This window comes from Oenanthe melanoleuca, chromosome 7 (assembly GCF_029582105.1).
Source record: "Oenanthe melanoleuca isolate GR-GAL-2019-014 chromosome 7, OMel1.0, whole genome shotgun sequence".
In the NCBI taxonomy this organism is placed as follows: Eukaryota; Metazoa; Chordata; class Aves; order Passeriformes; family Muscicapidae; genus Oenanthe; species Oenanthe melanoleuca.
Window position 1 is genome coordinate 27,047,209 of NC_079341.1, and position 22,460 is coordinate 27,069,668.

The 22,460-nt window shown below is 39.5% G+C and overlaps 1 protein-coding gene across 1 annotated transcript; it reads right to left on the reverse strand.

Annotated features, from left to right (window-relative positions):
* Window positions 1-3,704: 3,704 nt before the first annotated feature.
* On the reverse strand, window positions 3,705-22,338 carry HACD2 (3-hydroxyacyl-CoA dehydratase 2). The gene is made up of 7 exons (XM_056496848.1): window positions 22,174-22,338; window positions 16,172-16,289; window positions 15,863-15,881; window positions 13,075-13,163; window positions 7,075-7,196; window positions 6,231-6,409; window positions 3,705-5,504 (listed from the first exon to the last, which is right to left on the reverse strand). The coding sequence occupies exons 1-7, from the start codon at window positions 22,299-22,301 to the stop codon at window positions 5,422-5,424; spliced, it is 738 nt and encodes a 245-aa protein (XP_056352823.1). The 5' UTR covers window positions 22,302-22,338; the 3' UTR covers window positions 3,705-5,421.
* Between the last annotated feature and the right edge of the window lie 122 nt (window positions 22,339-22,460).

The window sequence follows — 22,460 nt, forward strand, 5'->3', positions numbered from 1 at the left end:
CTGAAATAATATGCATCTACTTAAGCCATTCAAAAAATTAAGATATAATACTGATAGTATCTTCTCTTTCCTTAATATTGGCACATTACCAATGTCAGCACATCAAAGAGAAAAACATACCTCTGACAACACTAATGCCCAAGCTAACTTGTGAGGCCATAGAAAGGACTTTAGGATCTTTCACATCTGTAAAGGAAAATATTCTGGAAATTACTGATCAACAGTATTAAAGGAATTATAAATGTTTCATCCACATTTGAAATTGCAACTACTTCAAAGGCAGCCTTCAGAAACCATCTAAGAAGCTTTATTATTTGTCTTCTTACTGTAAGTCTTCTGACAAGTGTGGAAGGGAATTTGTTTGGGAGAAGCAGAATTTAAAAGCCACTTCATATTGAATGGAAGTTCCAGGCAGTTAGGTGGCTTGAATCAATCACTCCCAACTCCAGAAATGCTCAGTTCACATCACAGGAAACTGAATCACACAGATATTCACACCTTTTTATTTTATATTCAGCAGCCCAGCACAGATCCATCCTCTAGTCTTATGTCAAGAACTGCCAATGCTTTAAGATAAGCCTTACACATTATTGTGACATTAACTTGCTGACAACTACAGAATCCTTATGCTTTTCAGACTTTTTACTGTTACCCTAGGAAACTAAAACAGTTTCCACACACAGTTTTCAAAATGCAGAGCAAACACAAATAGCCAGTGATAGTTACTGTAAGGCACAAAGAGAGCTCAGCACGTCTCCATGGCACAGCATTTCTGAGATTTTAATTACACAGCAATGCTAAGTCACAGCATCATGCGTAGGACATGTGCTGATGCTGGGCATGACAACACCATTTCATCCCGTCTTCAGTCAACAAAAAAATCACTGTAGTTGTGCAATCTTATGACAAGCATATGCCTAGAATAATAGCACTCACTCTGCAGCTACCACTCAGTTCCTATTAGAGGATTATAACTCGTTATTTATGACCATTAATGCCATCTAGACGCCGTTTTTAAATCTCTCTCAGGAAGTGTTAAAAATGCTAAAAACGTTGCTGTGGTAGCAGACATATTATATTTAGTAAATGAACTCTGAAGAATTCTGTTGCATTAGTTAAGCATTCCACTATACTTATAATACTCAGTTTTGTTTTTGAAGGAAACCATCAGCATTCAGAGTACAGATAACAGCAGGAGAACAAAAAGCTCACGCTCAGCTGAGGATCCTTCAGGAAGTTGTGAGTCTTGACATTATCAGTTAAGATGTTGTTATAAGCACTTCTTTTGAATGTGGAAAGAAGAACATTAATAACAGTATGAAGTCTTATTTCTTTTGTCTGAGCTCCAGAGTTACATATACTAAAAGAACTTGTAAATTAAAAGGTACACATTGTATATAAATGAATAAAAATACAGCCCTAACTCACATTTGTAAAGTAGTTGCTTTTGTTCCTTGAACAGTAACAATACAACACATTTTGTTCAGAATTATTTTATTTGGATTATAGCAATTAGTATCACTGATCAGAAGGCCAAATCCAGGCAGAGAGCACAGAATCAATTCACAAGGCAACAACACGGACTAGTATTTTAGCATACAAACCATTTCACTGCATTATCAAGTTGAAATATCTTTCAACCATGCATAAAAAAATCTATGCTTAGTCTTTCAGAGCTCCAGGTAATACCAGATTCCTAAATATACAAAAAATACATTTAACTTATAATAATCTTAGTGAATCAGACTTATAAAATTACAATTTTATTCTTCACAACATAGAAAAAAATACAAAAATGACTGTATATAGTTTTCACCCAAGTTTCACTGACATATACATCAAAATACATGATTTGATGTATACCCATGAAAATTTTAAGCTGAAAGATAGGTTTTAAAATGACACTGCAGATTGGTCCACACAAATGCCAGCCTTCATAATGATAAAAAAAAAACCCTCTGATAAAAACATCACATTGTGAAAAATTACAATTTACCTGCACTGTAACCTGCATTCTTACTGTAATGTACAAATATGAACATTTCTACAATTCCAGTTCCAGTTGTAAACCACACATTGGTGCAAACCCTGGTCTTTTGGAGGGTAGTGACTAACTCAGAGCTGGCAGGGTAGAACATAAAGTGCTGTCAACTGAACAGTGCACACAACAGATTACCAAAGCAGGGGAGACCTGCTGGTTTGGATGGAGAACATGCAAGCCAAGTAAACAGTCTGTGGGGAAAACAAACCTCTCTGCATCTGTGACACAGCACCAATCAAAGCTTCTATTAGAGAGTTCACCCAAACCACTTTACAATTTCAGTGACAGAGCAGGGGAAACTTCTTCTTTTATGTGGAGGAGAAACCTCACGTTAGCAAAATCAGTATTAGGGGACAACCCAAACAGTTTTAGGACATCACACTGCAGTTCTCTCTCAAGATCACCTTCCAGTGATTTCCACAGAAGATAATCTTGAAAAAGCACTGCAAGATGAAGCCCTGAATTTATGTACATAGTAGCTGCATGTTCAGACTTCAGAATATAATTTATAAATCAACTTTGCTGGTAAGAATTTTTACTCTAAAAGCAACGTCTTTTTCTTTTGAAAGGAAAAGTAACTCCATTTCTTTTAAAAGACTGTAGTTTATTTGCATTTGTATAATAAACTGATATTTTCAATTAAAGTAAATATTCCATAATAAAGCCTATTCAGCAAAGGTGTTGGTTGTAGAAGCTTTCTTACAGAGCAGCCTTGCTCTGCTTTTCCATGGTGCCAGTACTCTCTGCTGTAGATCTGTACTGTATCTTTCTCATCAACAGAGCCAGGAGTTTGTTTCATGCAGTATTACACAGCCATTTTCTATCTCCAAATCGGACCAATGAATTTGAAACCAAATCTTTTATTTGGGTACAGAAATCAAATTAAGAGAAGTTCAAGAGCTGAGCATTGATAATATCCAGTAACCTAAGTACATCAGGAAATCACATCTTTTAGATGACATCCTTCAGAAATACTGACATTAACTTCTTTAGTAGCAAGTATAAGCAAAAGGAGATGTTTTGTTCAGAGGTGGAAGTTCACACTTTCAAACAATAAGTTCAGAATAATATAACATTTCTCAGATCACTACAACAAAGCACATACCCTAATACAGAAATTAACTGTTGCATCTTTGAATCCAAAACCATTTTGAGATTGTATCTGGCCACAGTAATAGAATCACAGAATTGTTTGGGTTGAAAAAGACCTCTAAAATTGAGTCCAACCATTATCCTAACACTGCAAAACCCCAGTAAACCATGTCCCTAAGCACCAGTTCTTTTAAATACCTTCAGGGATGTGACTCTATCACTTCCCTGGGCAGCTTGTTCCAATGCTTGACAATCCTTTCCATGAAGAATTTTTTCCTAATATCCCATCTAGACCTTCCATGGCACAACAAAAGGCAGTATCCTCTAGTCCTATTGCTTGTAACTTGGGCGAGAAGACCAACGCCCAACTTGCTACAACCTCCTGTGTTTTTTAATCCAGTCAATAATTGGCTCCAAAATGCTGAAAATAGAAACAAAAATTATTGTCTCTGGTCCTCTCTCTGCTTATAATAGTCCTGCTCGTGTTGAACAGGAAGGGCTTTATATAGTGGAAGTTAGGAAAATTCGGTCCTTTTGATGGAGCCAAAGAAAATTACTGGAAAATGCCAAGTTTTTTTTTTTTCTTTTTTTTTTTTTTTTTTTTAATAGCTCTGACAAGCATAAACCTAGATAATTGTAAATCCAGCTCTTCCCAACTGCTAGAATACAGAGACTGTATCCTCAGTATGTCCTGGCTGTGTTTAGGGACAGCTGGGATGTGTCAAACACAACTGGGTCATGTCAAGGGGAGGTGCTGGCAGGCACAGCACGAGGCAGCACTGCAGGTAGCATGAGAGGTCATACCTCTTTCATGCACTAAATCATGTAATGAGGGAAGCCAGAGAAGCCCACATGGTCTTGTCTAGTGGCTCTGACTGGATGCACACAGGACTATTTGGCCATCAATTCCTAACAGAGCAAAGTCAACCCACATTTCCTTTAGTTTCTGCTTGGATATTCATTCATTTCCCTTCTCATTTTGTTCCTATCATTCCCTACCCTTTTACTCCCAATCAGAAGTTTCCTCTAGACTTGGGGCACAGCTCAAACAGCACTAGTGCTTTCTGCCTCACCACAAGGCTTTCTCAGCTCTTTCATCTTCCTTTTACCTTCTCAAGAGAAGGTTAAGCCTGAGAACCCAGAGAAAGCACCTAGGAAAAAACTTTTTGTGGTCTTCCACTCTTTCCAAAGAATAGACAACGGTGTCTTGTCCAGTCTGCAAATGCAGGATATAACATGTGAGATAATCTGCTCTGCAAGGAGCAGACTATGACTTCTCAACACTTCACAATTTGAGTTCCTGGAACTGCCTGCTTGGATATGCCAGACCTCAGTCACTTGAGACAAGTCAGGCTAAGAAACAAGGCCCCAAACACAGGACACCAAGAAGTCCTCAGCACTGAAAGATGAGTATCACAGACAGTGATTAGAGATGATAATTTATAGTAAAAAAGGGAGAACTGCACCTGTGTCTGGGTGGCCTACCTCCTTATATTGTTTAGATTCATTACTGATACCACTAGAAGTATTAGAGTTTAATATTATTATTATTTTTTTTTTTATAATATTAAAAAAGTATTCAGGGATGCAGTACTTGGGGTAGTTTTAATGTTTCAGATAAGAATTACAGCCTTGGAGTTAATGCTAGCATTTGAGTGATCAGCTTAAACAAGATCTTCAGAGAACACACTCTGGGGTCAGACACCGTACTGTTTAAATTCCTAAAGAACCACATTCCCCTAATTTTCCATAATTGGTTTCTTGTTCTTGTTCCCATCACCTTTTAGATATACAACCTACCTTTCTAAACTTAAATACTTTGCCCAGATTACATTCTCCACTGAAGTCTCTGACATTATCCTGAAGTATTCCAGAGTACATTGTTTGCTTTCACAGCAATACATACAATTTCTGGCATGCAGTCAAGCACTTAAAAAAAGAGGTATCAGTAATATAATCCCAATTCAGGCATTTAGAGGGTACAATTTCATCACTCATACTGCAACCTTCAGGCATTTAATAATAAAAGAAAACCATTTAGCACATCATTTAAGGAAAAGGTTAACTGCCAAGCCATATAAAGTTAAAGTTTTCTGAAGCATTACAAGCTGAAAATTATTTCAGTGTTTGACATCCTGGAATTTCACTGAAACCAGATTTATTGGTTATTCTCACTAAATTACTGGTCTTTTACCTCTGACTTATCTTGGTATACTCTTTACAAATGTGCTGGGTATTGAAAAACTGCAGCATTTTGATGTTTGAAAAGTTCTGAAAAAGAGTTGGAATTACTCCGACTTCTTATGTTCTTCAGTGTGGGAGAGTACCTTTCGCCTCTGATGCAGCATATGGAAATACAGCTGAGGGAAGACTGAGGAGAAAACAGAATCAATTCAATAAAGTGTGGAAGACTGAGGAGAAAACAGAATCAAGTCAATAAAGTGTGAAGAGAGGCCTGAAAGATGCACAGTCACATGGTCAAGATCACCAGTTCTCTATTAGAGAATTTATTTATTGCTTACCCACTTGCTTAAGTTACCTATTGCCTTTTATACTCTAAAGACATGAACTGATATTGTTCTTAGGTTTCAGGTACTATTAAATTTTTTGGTAGAGCAATCACATTTTTAATTAATGCAAAATGCCTCATTTAATTCTAAACGTAGAAGCAGATGACAAAAGTTGCCTTAATTGCATGCACACAATACAAAGAAAACAGTGTAAGGCGGAAAAAGTCCTTCAAGAGAAATTTCCAGATTTGATTTTTTTGTAATTCTAGTGTCACTTTTTCAGACTCCAAGGCATTTTATACACATCAGTGCCTCTTTCATCTCTCTCTACCCAGAGTTTTTTCTCTTCTTATTTCTAAGACTATGGTACCCAATATATTTGCAGAACAACAAAGTAGGGGATGGAAAACATGCAAACAGCAAAAGCTGAAATTTCCATGAGATACTAAACCTTTGTGAACCATGCAAAAATAAAACAAGGTCATCAGCAGGCTAAATTGGTTACTTCTATGTATGTTAATCCCACAATTGTTTGCTTTCCCCAGTACAGCTGTTGATACTAAGAAACCTAACAAACTCATACTTACTTGGAATGTAAGAGATCATGACCAGGATCAGGAATGTATAGTAGTCAAATGAGAAATTGTACTTGTTAGGTAAACTAATGGAATACAAGCCAGACTGCCTGACGAAGGGTAATGCAGCATATATTGTGAGTAATTCACCTGAGACTCCCATTGGATACAACACTATAAACAAAGTGTACCTAGAATGAAACATACACAGAAAGAATTAAAAGTTATGACAAACTCGGACAAAATATTTGTTAAATGATATTACAGATATTCAAATCTTGAATTCTCCACTTAGTATTATTTTTCTTTGTTCTTATTTGATTAGAGCACAGTATGAACATTACTGCAAGATAAATATTCAAATCAGCAATCATTTGGAAATATTTAAAGATTTTATGTGAGAATCTAAAAACTATCTTTAAAACTATTCTCCACACAAACACTTTATTATTTTGATTTCTGAACTCTTTGGTAGAGGTCATTTTACTACTTAAAACAGGGCCAAATAGAGTTGATGTTAATGAGCTTAAATATTATTTCAAGGACAACCACTGGATTCAAGAATTACTGCTAAATGTCACTTTACTTAGTGTCATCCCTTGCTGTTAAATATCAGTTTCTGATAAACAATTATTTTGTAAATGGAACTGAGTTCAGACAAACTACTCTTTCAGCTTGCAATGCAATAGATTTTTGTAACCTGAACATCTGCTGGAAAGAAGCTAGGCAGTCACGTTCACAAACAGGGCAATTACCTGAAGGCAGAATCTAATTTTTTGCACTGCAACTACTTTACAAGATAAATATCCCTGTCAGATCAGTGCTTTGAGGCTGTAATTTTTATTGTGCTACCGACCTGGCCCATTTGATGAGGTAAGGGAGATGGTTTAACAAGCTAAACGTGTAAAAAGAGTAACGGATTATCTCGGTGATTGTCCAGGCCACTACAAACAAGAGGACACTGTCTTCAGTTTGTACCTGTGAGAACGGAAAAAAGGCTTCGTATGAACTTGAGCATTACCAGTTACTCACCAGACCCAAGAAAACCTCACAGAAATCAATTCCTGTGGGTTGCTTTACTGCATCAATTTAGAGAACAGACTCCAAGAATGAGCTAAAAAGCAACATTAGTAATAACAGCAAAAAACCCTTCTTATCGTGCTCTGTATTTTTTTAGTTGCTTAAGAACAGCTCTGCTTCATGATCGGGTAACTTAAGCTCTCATATGCTGTGCAAGGTAAATTGCTAAGTGTAGTTCTTAACTCTTCCCATTCCTATAGAGTACCAGCTTCTATTTCAGTCCTATGACGTCTCCTAGTGCAGAAAGAATGGTCTAACACTTGATAACCAGTTTACACTTAATATTCTGATACTATTCATGGTACTTCTGAGCAGAAGCACTGTTTTCCTTTCTTTGGTCAGAAACTGGGATCTACTTTTGAGCAGGAGCAAAACAGCTAACACCAGATTTCAGACTGGGAGGAGAGAATGATGCTCAGATTGTCTCACCTCAGGTAAGCTTCATGGGTACCTGATTCACTGTTCCTTGCTCCATTTTCTGCTTATTGTAACTAGCATAGTTCCTCTAATGTTAAACTCAAGGCAGTATCATGTTTCACTACTTTACACCTCTTGGAGCTTTTATGTCAGACACACATCAGTGAACCAGATGTAGTTCCCTCCACATTTTAACCCTGACATCAGTTCAGCTGGTCTGAGCATAATGCTGATAAATGCCAAGCTTGTGGGTTTGATCCCTGGATGGGCCATTCATTTAGGAGCTGGACTCAAGTGATCCTTGTAGGTCCCTCTAAGCTTAAAGTATTCTATAATAAACTGCCTCTGTGATATTTCTAAGGTCAATCCTCAAAAGCATGTACCTTAAACTGAAGAGCTACATTTATTAGATTATGGAGCATCATTATGAAGATCAAGTTCCAGATGGATCAAGTACATGTGGGGTCACATACCCAATATACAAACTCTTGAGGGAGCAGACACAATTTTTATGCAGCCTTCTCCCTCTCTCCCCTCTTCAACAGAATTCCCATCTGTATTAGCACTTTGAGCCCAAATTCAGTGCTGGACCATGGGAACGAAAACAGCTCAACCACAGGGGCCCATATTTTCTCTTTTTCTCCAAGTCTTGAAAAAAGGGAAAAGGAAGTCAAGAGATGTGGGTGGTGCACTCCATTCATCTTGGAGAAAGTACAAACCAATAGAAAAAAAAAGGAACAAGAGCATATATATATGGACAATCAGAAACTTTTTAACAGGAGGTGACTGATCATATACTTTTGGGTAAAAAAGAGGATTTTCTTAAAGGGAATTACCCAGAAAAAGCTTTGTTACAAACTGCAAAACCCAGAAAAATTTATACTGAAATCTTGAGCTATCTTGGAATGCAGAGCTGCTGGTAATCTGCATTGTGCTGTATATCCATGTTCTGCTGCGTGTAACATTTCAGGTCACTTTCACTGCATTTTGCAGCAAAAGCACATTATTCTTTTTCCACATCCTGATAATTTGTTTATATATAAATCTCCCTTATATCATCATAAAAGAGCAAAATCCAAACATTATTTAAAGATTTTCAGAGAAGAGACCAAATCTATTTTTACACATTGCTGCAGGATCCTAATCCTGTTTGAGGTCTGCTTTATAAGCAAGACTTAGTTTTCAACATGGAAAAGTGAACAGCTCTTCCCAGATGCTGCTGTTCCAAAGGTGGAATGTGCTTGACAAGCACTCTAGAGCTGCATCTTCTGGTCAAATCAGGAGTAGCAGCTTAGTGATGAGTTCACCTAAACCTGTGAGTCACAGGCTTCAACATGTGCTTTAAATCCCACTTCTTTCCCTAGCTATTGAAACCAGTAAAGTCAAAACCCCAAAATTTGTAGCTTGAAGTAGCATCCAAGGATATGAGCAAGGACAAGAAACTGGGATGTGACCAGTGAATCATACACATGGAAGTAGAAAATTACAGGAGTTACAGTCCAGTTCTATCACATCTCTAACACTGCCTTCAAGGTCTGGTCTCCCCCCTCTCCTTTGTATTACAAGTTATTAAAACAGTTCACACCATTGGCAAACAAACATTCTTGTCAGGCCACTTAAAGAATTACTGATAGTGCCTTCATAGCTTGTGTCCTGTTTAAAGAAGAAAGAAGACTGGAAACTGGTGGCTATCTTTATGAAGTCTGTTTCTTACACACTCACAGAGCTGTCACAGTCTGTCACTATCAGAACACCTCTTTGATCACTGACAGTTTTTCGGTACTTCATATAAAGATGACTGAGGTGCACGTTATAAAACCCCTGGGAACTAATTCACAAAACAATTTCTTGAGGGTCTTATTCTTTTAGCCACTAATGCTGCATTTGCATCATTCCTCCTCCAGGCTGAAAATAGGGCAAACACACAGCAGACCTTTAATAAACCACAAAGGCCAGTGCTCCCTGAGAATTAAATTCTTCTTCCACTACTTCTTTTCATGCCAGTCTTTCAAGGAAGTCTTAGACACAAGTCAAAACACATTTTATACTTTATTTGCACCTTATTTGTCCAACTCTCTTAACAGGGGTCAATCAAACAATAGGTGTAATTTTTTTGCATGTGTTCCAAGCCAGCACACCATCAAGGAGGGCCCTGAATATATTTTAGCTTTTCTGTGAATAGCAGAAAATGTTTGCTAAAATATGAAAGAAACCACTGCCTTTTAAGATGCAAAGATGAGAACAGGGAGTTGACAAAATAAAGCCTGAGAGGTTTTTAATGTTCTCCTTAAGATTGGAAAGGGAAATTTCTCCACGTTAAGAGTAACAGTTTGACAAATTTGCAGAAAATTTCAGCCAAACACATAATTAAGCAATCCAATGCAGAAGAGCAAAACCAGCAGCACTATGCAAGTGTAATGATGGAAAATATTGAAACAGCATGTCTCTCTCCAAAGAGCTGGTTCTCTGGTACAGTAATTAAAAAATAAAACATAAAATTAAGGGGGGAAAATAGAAGGAAGCTTCACAGTAGGCATAAAGGGCCTGACAGACTATTGTATTGTATGGTATTGCTTTAATTTTATACAGATATAAAGCAGTCATGAATCAGGTTTTTCAGCTAAGCTATTTAGAGTTCTGACCCTTCCAGCATGGACTTTTTACTACAACTTTGTCCTAAATATCTTAAGTTAAGATGTTCTTCCCTCTTTTAAGTATGTCTTACTACTGATTGAAGGTATCAGTTCCCAACTGCAGATACTAGAGTCCCAATTACCAATTACCAGCTTTATATGCTGTGTATGTTGTTTTCACAGCATTTCTTGCCTGTGTGTTCTACGAAAGTTCCTCTAAATATATATTACACTTATTTTCAACTCATCTGTAACTGAACCCAATGGGATAAGCAATAAATGCCTGCTGACACCATATCTTAATTACCCATAGGAACTGGCTGCAGAATTATCTATCTGAATGGAATTCCATGAAGGCCTGCCATGATGTCACCAGATGATCTCATTGCTCACACAAATTCAAGAAGACATCTTTTGAACTGAAGGGCACTTTCTGTTCCCCTATGCCTACATCCTCCCAGCCCTTCAAGCCAGGCTGCTCATTCTCCACCCTCCTTTGCAGGGGAAACAGTAAAATTCACTGAGCTGGTTCCTTTCTGACATAATGGCCAGCAATGATGACGTGCCAGGCCCCCCTCCACAACACCAACAACTGCTCCTACACTGCAGGTAAGGAGAATCTCAGTATGCAGTGCTTTAACATTTGCCATGCTTCAACATTTACTGAACAACCTCATATCGAGTTTAACACATCAGCACTGAAGTCAACAAAAAGCACAAACATGTTAGTAGCAGGAAGCATGCTTCAAATCACATCACATTTCTAGGAGTGTATCCTGACAGAAGGAGGGATGCAATACACATTTCTTCTTTTAGCTGTATTATATATGGAAACAGTCTGGAAAAGCAAGATACTGAACAAGCCTCACTCAAAAAGTTAAAGAGGAAAACTGTGTTTTATTTTACAAGAACCTCATCATGCAACTGCATTGCTTACAAGTTCCATAAAGCTGTGTGAGAATTTAATCCTGGCCTTCACCATGGAGCTCACTTGTGCAGACAGCCCTTTAGAGAAAGTAGAACACTTGTGACACTTGCAATACGTCTGCCCAGGTGAGCCTGCAGGCTCCCTGGTGGGAGGAAGGGAAGGGGTCAGAATACAGCCTCTTATTTATTTGCTCTAAGTAACAGGTCAGAAATTCATCACAGGGTTCCTCATCCTCACCATTCTTATACCCACTTCCCAAAACATTAAAAAGGTAACACATAACACAGTCTCTTGCAGGACTTCAACCGAAAGACCACGCAAGTGTAGGGAAAATAAATCTGGAATGTTGTTGAAAGAATCCTTGTTAAAAGTCAAATATTTGGCTAAACTCATTGCTCCCATTTTCTTGGTTTTCTCTGGTAAGAATATGGGCATAAGCTTCAAAAAAACCTAAACCACAATCGTATTACAGGTTTTTCTTTGATGTCTAACAGACAACACATGGAATAATTCTAATCCATCCAATTTAACCTTTAATATTTGGGTTACTTTAAAACCAGGAGACAATTCATAAAAACAGATTATCACTGTTTTTTATGAAGCACCAGATATCCTGATATCATATAGACAACAAGCAAACCTCCAAGAGTATTTATTTTAAAGTATTTTATACATATATATAAAATCTAATGTCTTGAGATTATGGCTTTTTAATTTTTTTTGTTCAAAACCTCGTACTTATTTCTGGTGAATTAACAAAGACCAGGGTACATAAATTTGCACCAACAACGAAGTCCACTAGAAAACAGGCTTTATGCTCACTGAGAAAAATAACATTTCTCCACTTCAAGCAGCATGAAACTAAACATTCACATGACCAAGCATTGTCTCTGGTAACAGGTTTGGAGGAAGGAAGAGAAAGCAGCTTCCCTCAAGACTTTGTCTTAAAGAACCTGTCTTATTACAATCCCCATGTCAAGTCACAAATAATCTTATACATGAAGTGACTGCCACTTATTTCAGGCATCCATGCTAACACTGATATCAAGACTAATTTCTTTCTTTAATGAGATGAAAACCAGTAAGATTAGCTGGCTAAAGTTACAGCAGAGATGCAGCATATTTGAGCTACTACAAGGATTCAGATGACATGAGTCAGTCACCATAACCTGTCTAAAGCATGTCTAGATTTTAAAACAGCTGTCAAGAATAACCTTAAAAAAACATGGCTGCCAAAAGATTCTAAAGAGATGTGCATAAAATATAGCACTCTTTGGTGTGGTGAGCAATGAGAAAAAACACAGCCCCTCAAAATTACCTACATTTGAAAATAAAAAAATTGAATGAAGGATAGAGGAAAGATTATCCTGGAGAGTGACAATGGAGAGCATGGAGGCACTGCTGTCCACAAACAATTGAGGGGAGTTTCAGATGCCACAGGAAGTGAATTACATATGCAGGAGGGTAATGAGTTTTTGTTTTTAATTATGGCACTAATGAGATAAATACTAGAAGGCTGTACCAAATTCTGTGTTCTCTATTTCACACTGGAACATATTTAAATGTCAATAAAGACTGCAGAATCTACCCAGGGGCTACATGTCTTACAGGGAGAGAATCAGACCTCGCTCCATTTGACTGTCAGTAAAAGACATCAGATCTATTTTTATATCTTTTGATCCACAATTTCCCATGTTGGGAACAAACAGAAGACATTTTAAGGACAGTAAGAAAGCAATCAACACTTGCTTTTCAGCATGGATCAACAGTTTTTCTATCAATTTGTAGCTTGACTTACCTCTTTTACACTATGTGTTACTGCCCATGTCAGGAAAACCCTTGACATCACTTGGAAAGCAGTCAGAACAACAGAAGAGGGAACAATGCCTGGAAGATATTTTACAATTAGTAAATATCAGTGACTAACAGGGTGGGAAATAAAACACAGCTAAACCAAAGTCCAGTTATTTGAAATTTCTGGAATAAAAGCATTCAATTTTTTTCAAATTTGAAAATATGAAGTCAGTGTGTTCAGTATGTTTATACAGCATAACACAGTGCAATCCCCTGACAAGCCTTTCTGCATCAAAATGCAAACAAATGTAATTGATCTTGTTGCAATCATAGCACATTCCTCAATACACAGAACAGCTCAACAAGATAATTTCATTCAAATTAGCTTCTGGGATACATTCTTTCAAATAAATCCCGTTTGATTAAAATATCCAAGATACTCTTCATTACTGTGATTCAAAAAGTAAAATCAATAAATGTTTTGTACTGTACATCCCAAAAAAACAGCCATCAAAAATTATAAGTGTTTTTCAGAAACACTAATCTAGCCCATATTTTGATAGATGCAAAGTTTGTAATACATTCCTGGAAATACAAATCAAAAAAAATCTCCCAAACCAGCCAACCAACCAAAAAAGCCAAGCCCACAACAAACAAACCCCAGAGAACAGCTGATGCACTGGCAGGTACAGAAGCAACTTGAAGATATTCTCAAGGAATCAAGTATCACTGGTTTTTCCAGCAAGTTCTGAAGTACCAATTGACCTGCCACTAAAAGGACCCTACAGAGCCAGGTCTGACAGAGCAGGAATAGTTTTAGACTGCAAGATTACACAAAATTTCTAAACTTTGCATCACAAAGTTTTACTTTCTTCCAATAGCTAAATAATAAAGGGCAGGGGTAGCTCCTAAGATACGGTAAAAAGTGTTTGTAAAGCTAATGCAAACCACAAGCAACACAAGCCTCAGAAAAATGTAAAGACTAAAGAGGAAAATGAAATGGAAAGAAAGAATAAGGAAGGTCACAAGCAAGTTTCAGTTGAATTATTTTTACTGATGTGTTTGGCTGTTCTGAAAGGAAAAAGGAAAATCCTAGTTCTCTTCAGTTTTATCATGTTGTCTTGTTCTCTGGGCAACGTTACCTCCTTTCCAGGTAGAGCTCTGCATTTTTTAAATGTCTGCCATATGTCAAAGTCCTGTTCTCAACCATGCTTCACAAAGACACTGCCCTATCAATCTTTGTAGTTTGAAGGACTTGCCTCACAGATACTAAGCTAACATTTCAGATTCTACTGAAAAGATGTGGAGAGAAAAGTTATGCTGATACACACAGCCATCTGTCACACATAAGCTCTTCCACTGACAGAGAATTACAGCTCTAGTTACAGCAATTAGTTCAGCAGGGGCAAAGGAATCTGCAAATTTCCTGTTTCTCCTTGCATAGAAACTTTTGCTAGAGTCAGTAGGACTGCAGCAGACAGCAGCAGTGCATCCAGCTGTGCAAAACCCCCTCACTTTATTTAACTGACAAACACTTCCATTAACAGAAAAAAATATAATCCACAGCCAGTTATAAGAAAACCAGTCTTTTGCAAAAGAGCTTTGCTCAGGAAAGCAAAACGATAGAATAATAATGGCATAAAATGCTGCCACTTTCCCCTAATGGCTCTCTCTAATATTAAAGTGTGCTACTAAGGAAAACATGGACTAAATGGATCCACACCTCAAACCAACTGAGCCAGAATGATTAGCTTTGCACACAGGCAGGCTGTATAATCATCTCATTTGTTGTTCTGCATCAGCCTGGAAGGTGAAAGACACTATTCTCTTCTGCTACTCACTGATTTGATGGACATAGACACCCAAGTGTGAGGAAATGAGAATCAAATTATGTTTTTCATATTCTTAGATTTAGTACTAGTGAACGCTGGTGTCTGCACACCAGTTTAGGTTTAGAAAACAACAGAGCATTATAGATTTAGGATGGTAAAACCAACATTTTATCTGCAAGGTTTTCTCTCCAGTGTTCCAAGATTTCACTTCTTCTTGCCACCTGTTAAATAAGACTTAAAACTGGCACACTTTAATATTAATTTTTGATAATCTTTAAAAGAAGCATAGTTTATTCTGGTAAAAAAACAGAATCTGAGATTCAGTAAAATTAAGCAGTGTTGGAAGGATGGCCTTGGCAGCACAGGCAAATAGGTGATACACACAGTTTACTCTGAGAAGCCTTTACATGCATTTGAGGTATATGTGATCACTCATTTCTTGGGATGACCTGTGCACAGTTTTCATAAACTGCTTTTTAAAGAGATTTTCAGAGTAACTGGATGATTCATGAGAGCCAGAACTACTTCATCAACAACAGAACCAGACTGCCCTCTGCTGACACATTCCTAGCACCAGTTCTGCCAACAGCTCACTTGGTTATTAAAACATCCTACAGAACTCACTATGAACCTGCAATCCAACACCCCCTCCAGTATGAGGCTGTCTGGACAATGATGTAAAAACAGCAAATTTGTAGCTGCAGCTTTAGGAACCTCAATGTCATCTTACTCTTTAAACAGTGGCTAGTGAACATTCAGATAGGACCTGAAGCACGGTTTTACTCTTTTGTGACTTCTCAAATTAGGGAGTAAATAACTGGAATGTATTTCAAACAAAAATTACTAAGTGATGCAAGAGTTAAATTTGGCAATTCATAGACTGTAACCTTTTTCTTGCTAATATATTGCTAAAAGTGCAGTCTTCTACAGAAATAATAAACTGAAAATTTGCAAGCTTACCAAGTGCACAGTGCAGAATCTAGAACAAACAAAAAAAAATTTAAATCACTAACATTTCAAATTAAGCAATTCAGACACACATTTAGTTCTGTCACAAGAGTTTAAGATTCAGTATTTGCATTTCAATGATTAAGATTAATATTTAGCTCTGTTGCCCAAGCTAAATAACAGACAGTAAAGCTCCCTCACAACTTGCTAAAAGCAAAATTCAGCTTTTGTGCAAGAATTAAAGTAGAATTAAAGTAAATGTAAGAAATACAACACATTCATGCAAATATTAATAATGCCAGAGAACAGGACTACACCCACCTCAAGCAAAGCTCCAGTTTGGAAGAATTTCAGGGGCTTTTCTATTGAATAGTAAAGGCTGTGGTAGCTGCCTTTAGCCAGATATGCCCGAACTAGACCAACTGCAATAACGAGCCACCTGAAAGAGAGAGAAAAGGGAACATCAAGCAAAGAATAAATAAGATAAATCTTTAATCCCTCTTTCAATACTTGAGAAAGCAACAGGCAGAACTGTCCTGAAATACACTAACTCTGCAACACTGGAAATGTTAAACACTTGCATCTTCTACAAATTTATTCAGGTGAAAGATGATACATTTTTTAAGCCTTTTTCAGCACCAACATGGTACCAATATCTCTAAAATCTCTGTTTATTTTTCAGTGAGCTCTATTTAAATTAGTTATGGAATATAACATGGCAGATTAGCATCACATTTTGTTTAGTTTCAGCAGAAAACCCATGACAACTAGTCAGAGACCTCTTACCAACTTACAGCAGCATGACATAAACAAGATTCAGAAGGCATTGATCTTCACATTTCAGTTCAAAGTCAACCCCTAGACTTTATGAGAGGTCATCCAGCTTAGTTGGTAGCACTATTATATGAGAAATAGTTACAGACAAATAACTGCAAGGAACTGAGACTGCTAAAGCCTTGAAGGAAGCATGGTTGTTCCCATCTCAGTTTTCCTTTTTAACCAACAAATATATCTGAGTCTATGCAAGTAGTGTCCATGTAACTGCAACTGTATGTGAACAATGTGACCTGTTAACCCTGCTGACTTTCCCTTCAGGTAATTTAAACAAACCTAAACATTTTTCATCCTGGCTGATGAAGTTTTCACTAAGTACCACAGCTGTCCAGAGCTGCTTCTTGCCCCCAGCATAAGAAATTCTTCAGTCAGGTCTATGCCAAGCCACAAACCCAAGGTGAGTGGTCAACCCCGGTCACACTTTCCATCTGAAAGTAGCATTATAGTTAACTTTAGTTTCCAATTTCCCCAAACCTGGGGAGAAGGAGTTGGTTGGTCAAGAAGAATTCTTAACAGGGGCTCCCAAACTTCTCACTGACAGGCTCATCCTGGCTGTCTTACACTCAACTACTCTGAATGCCACTCAGTTTTCCCTCCATCTCCCTCCAAACCCCTCATGTAAATTACCAAATTTCCCTGCTAACAATTCACTTCAATGTGTAGACATGTAGCAAGCCCCCTGACTCCACTATAGTTTTTACCCTTTGGAAAAAAGTGCATAGCTGTGTTTTTGTAACAGGGATGATGAAGAAATTCCCTCTCTTAATAGCATATTAGAGTCTTACAAGTCCCACATTAGCTTGGATGTTGCAAAGTATGTGCACATATTATCTCAAATGTAATAATTGTTTGAAACACACAGTGAAGTTCGGATTTTTCAACAGTAAGTAATTCTGGCATCCAAGTTTGTGTTTGTAACAAAATCTGTTAGCAGAACTGAAAGAAAGCTAATTAATTTCTGCCTTAACTTCTGGAAGACATGCACCAAAGAAAAGCAGGGGGAGTGAGGAAGATAAATGGGAAAGAGAAACCAGCCCTCCCTTTTTTCAGAATGACAAGTTATTTCAGTTAAAGCCATCTTGTGAAACCAAAGGCCAAATATTTGCCAAGTAATTGCTGTTTACAAAGAATAAATCAGATTCATTTCATATTTGGATTTCAGTGTAGAATAAACCAATAAGCACTGCAGTACCAGTGATTCTCCCTTGCAACACCATTTATTCTTTAGAACAGGAAATCAGAGCAGGTTGACACTGTGCTCTTCTTATCTGTCAAGTTTCTCTGTTTTTCCTGATCTTCCATGTTTGTTGAGAAATGGCAGAATTGAGCAATTTCTCCAATTGCACAAGATGCCAGTTCTTGGCTGTGCCTGCAAACCTTCCTCACCTGAACTGAGACTGGTAAATCCCACAGCTCCCAGAGGAGCTCCAGCCTTTTGCTCATTTCCACCCTCGTGCCAGATCACTGCCTCCAGCAAGGCTGTACTTTCCATTCCATTTACTATCCTTCAAAAAGCATTTGATACAGATCAGAGCATTAATCCATACAAAATTAAAAGCTGAGCCTAGTTTGTGCTGAAGCTTTTAGTACCTCTGTCCTGCTTCTGTGATTCTTAAATAGTTCTTCACCCTCTAAGACTAGATAAAATGGAACAGGAGAAGGTGAAACCAAGGAAATCATCTGAAATGGAACTTGGCAAGAAGTTAGAAAGGCAGCAAAAGGCACCACTGTCTCATGAAAGCTCAGTTCTCTGACCTACACACTGAATTCTACCTGATAGCCCAGCTGGAGTTACATTTCATTAAATTACTGCTACCCTGTCTGTAAACTCCAAAGTGGATTATTACCAGTCTTTGATTAATCCAGAATAAGAAAAATGAATACTGCACATAGAGAGTTTTTTTTCTCTCATTTGGTCAGACTTGACAGACAAGCTTTGTGCTCAGGTCCTTGGGTTAACTCCCTTGACTCTCTCACAGGTCACAAAAAGGCATTTTCTTATGCCAAGTTTACTGAGGTTCTGTAACATTTATGCAAGAGAATACAGCAGAGCTGTGCAGTGAGTACACCTGAAAGGGAGAAGTGTACTTTGACTCTCAACAACCACTCACCAAAGACACGGACAATGAAACTCATAATCCGGAACACTCTTTGCTCAACACTGATTAACACAAACTCTTGCAAATTCAAAAGATATTACATTACCATCGACCTTGTTGAGTGAAATCCTTTTTAAATTCATTGTTTCTACCACCACCAGCTACTTATACCCAGAAGTACTAGTCAGTTACAGCACTTGACTAAAAATAAGAAACATAATCACCTTTTAAAGCAGCTTATCCAACATTTACATTCAGCTCTAACAGCATGCCCTCTCTCCCCACACAGCAATATTCAGTGATTTTGGTCAAACACACTTTTTAGGAAAAATAATTTCTATGCTGCATCTATGCCTCCAGAACGAGCTTCCCATGCTCAGGTCAGGCACGACTACACAGCTTCACACTGTGATGGGAAAAGAGCCTGCTTGAACAGCAAGATGCAGAGCTTTCTGCAGCTTAATGCTCTGAATCATGGGCAATAAAACCTGAGCAAGTACAGCTGAGAACCAACTGCAGTACTGGTTATTCCCTGTTGTACCATGTTGGTCCCATTTCTGAAAAAACTAACGCCTAAAACATGAACCAAATGGTCAGTGCATGCAGTTCCAGTCAGGGATCCACAGGTACACGTGCTTTTTCTACTGTTTTGCCATTGTAAAAAAACACTGTATGGCTTTTTATGTAGGAATCCACACACTACATGCACTACAGCATAAAACTAGAAATAAGATCTATTGTTTTTGGAGTAAGTTGTTTTCTTTAGCTAAATCAAGATATATGCAAAGTAAATACAGCAGCTATGCTGAGATATTTCAATTGTTACTTGATCCATTTTAAATAAAGTAAATAGTTAAGGCAACTGTGGCTTTAAAACATTTACTTCAGTACCCATTTACTGCACAACAATGTTGTTGTGTGCTTCAGTTTCCAAGCCTTTTGTAAACCAAACCAAACAAACCACTTCAAAAAAATCCCATGTGGTGTTAGAGCATCATTTCATCATCTTGGCACCTTGAACTTTTTTTCCTTCACAATTCTCTTTCCAAGGCAGTGCAGTCAGAGAAACCAAGTCTGAGCACTCTGACTGACATGGGGTCAGTAAATAATTACTGCCACCAGCTGTGTATCAATGTATTAATCCTTTCATCTGAACAACTGAGCTTGTCAACCAACTCCAGAAAAACTACCTTTTTAAAAGGCTTACGACAATAAGAAACAAATTGAGCTTTTTTGCTAAACTCAGCCTTGTATATTGTGGAATCTCAGCTGTGTGCAGGGGAAGAGCAAACTCCTCATCCATTTGAAGAGAAATTATCAGTGAGAGCCCTTGGGGACCTACCCCCAAAAGTGAGAGACAACACAGAGATACGACCATGGCCACAGAACTCATACAGTAACTCCCCAAAATGCAGAAATCACAACCATGTTCAGAAAAAAGCAGCTCATGTTAAAGCACCATAAATCACATCCCACCCAAGAGTGGAATTTTCTAAAAGGTTCGGTGGAAATCAAGAAAACGGGTAACACTGTGATCAAGATTTACATGACAACATAAAGCTAAATAAAGGTCTATGCTTTTTATTTCTGAGTTTCCAGTGCTCTAACTTTTTTTAATTTGTTCTACTGAAGAAATAGAAATTTCCCATGCTCAGGAGCTTGCATGCCATGACAAAAAGTTCATGACCACAAAGAAAACTTTCCATTTGTACCACAGCTTCTCTCTCAGGTTTTTTATATCTTTTATAAACACACAAGTGAACTGCATATGAGCAGCAAAATAAGCAGAGAAATACTCTCATTTCTTAGATGAGTTCAGAGGTGAACTTATTAATATTGTGCAGGGACACCACAACAAAACTGAAAAGCCCTCCTGACTGCCTGCAATGTGTTGTATTACTCATGTAATTATTTATGAAACAACAGATTACTTAAATCAAACTGGTGGCTAATTATCCTTGTCCTCTGAGTGAAATACCCTGCCAATATCTATGGAGCCATAAACCTGCTCAGTAACATTTCAGAGTAACACAGCTGTTGGGTAATGGGTGTACCAAGCACCTCACAAGAACTGAGCTCTCCCTGCTCCCCCACCTTTGATCCACACAAGTGCAAATATCTTGTAAGGTGAAATAGCACCAGCTGCCACCAGCAAAGAGAAGAATCTTCATGTCCAACTGCCTTATTGAAGTGAATTGCATCTATATTAATTCTACACTAACCTCCCCCCAAAATGTGACACTGCTCTGTTTGCTCAACTCCTCACCCGCCAGGGTTCATCTAGCAGAAGTCACACTCATTTGGGATCCATTTTAAAGGCTCTTTTCTCCTCCCACTCAAATAGCCTCAATCTTTCAAAAGATGGTTTTATTTTTATCTGTATTCCAATGAGACACTATAGCCACAATTAAGTCTAAAAAAAAAAAAAAAAAAAAAAAAAGTCTTTTTTTCCTTGAGATTCCCCAGTTGTAGCTATTTTAATTTCTGTACCTAAGAACAGACCTGAGCAAGCAGCAATTGGCCTCAGCCTGCATTGTGCCACACAGGGCAAGGGCAGAGCACCCAGCAGCTCACATATCCCAAAAACATCTTCCAACCTCAAATTACAGAGCAGCTGAAGGGTTTACAGAGAAATCTTGCAGGGCTCAAGACCTTTGCCTTTAACTACTGCAGTGGATAAATTCCCTGCATTTAGAGTCACCTCTCTAGTGAAAACTGCTGGACTCTACAGCACAGACACGGTGATGCAAGGAACCTACAGGCACCTGGATGTGAGAATTGCTGCAGAGTAAATTAAGGTGTCAGCTCTAAAACAGGGCAGCTCTCAGGGAACGCACACTCGTGCTGCTGTGGAGAACTCCTTCTGGAGGGGCACGTCAAGGAGGCCGGGAACGCTGAGCGGCACGGCGGGCCGGGCACCGCCGAGGGGCCGCACAGGGCCAGGCCCGGGACACCCAGCCCGTATTACGGCCACAGCGCACGGCGGAGAGCCGGGACAGCGGGACTAGAGCCGAGCATGGACGGGCAGGAGCCCCTCCCTCTCCTGCACGAGGAGCAGCGAGCGAGGGGCCGGCTGCGCGTTCAGCCTCACCGCAAGTGCGGGGCAGGGCCACAGACAGCACGGGAGCACGGGGGGCACAGCCCCGCGTCCGGACCCGGCACCGGGCGGCGCGGCCGCGTGGGCTCGGCACGGAGGGACCGCGGGCACGGCGGGGGACAGGCCGCTGCTCTGGGCCCGGGCCTGCTCCCTGCGCCGCGGGGCAGCCGCCCTGCCCTGCCCTGCCCTGCCCCGCCGGAGCCTCCCGCGGCCGCAGCCCGGCCGAGCGCAGCCCCGCGCCCCGGCGGCGGCCCCGGTGGGGAGCCCCGCCAGCGGCCCCGGCCGGTGCTTACCCCGCCGTCATCACCACGTTGTAGATAACCAGGTATCCCGTGGCCAGCGCGCCCGGGCCCTTCCTGCGCCGCGCCTGCTGCCCGCCGTAGCCGTTGTCCGCCCGGCTGCCGCCGCCGGCCGCCGCCATCTCGCGGCTCCCGCGCCCCGCCCGCTGCCGGCGCTCGGCGGGCGCGGGGCGGGACTTCCCGCGGGCCGGGCCGGGCCGGGCCCGCTCCGCGCAGCCGCGCCGGGGCCGCGGGCTCGGCCCGGGGACTGGGTGGGCTTCCCCGCTGGGGTCCGGCGGTCT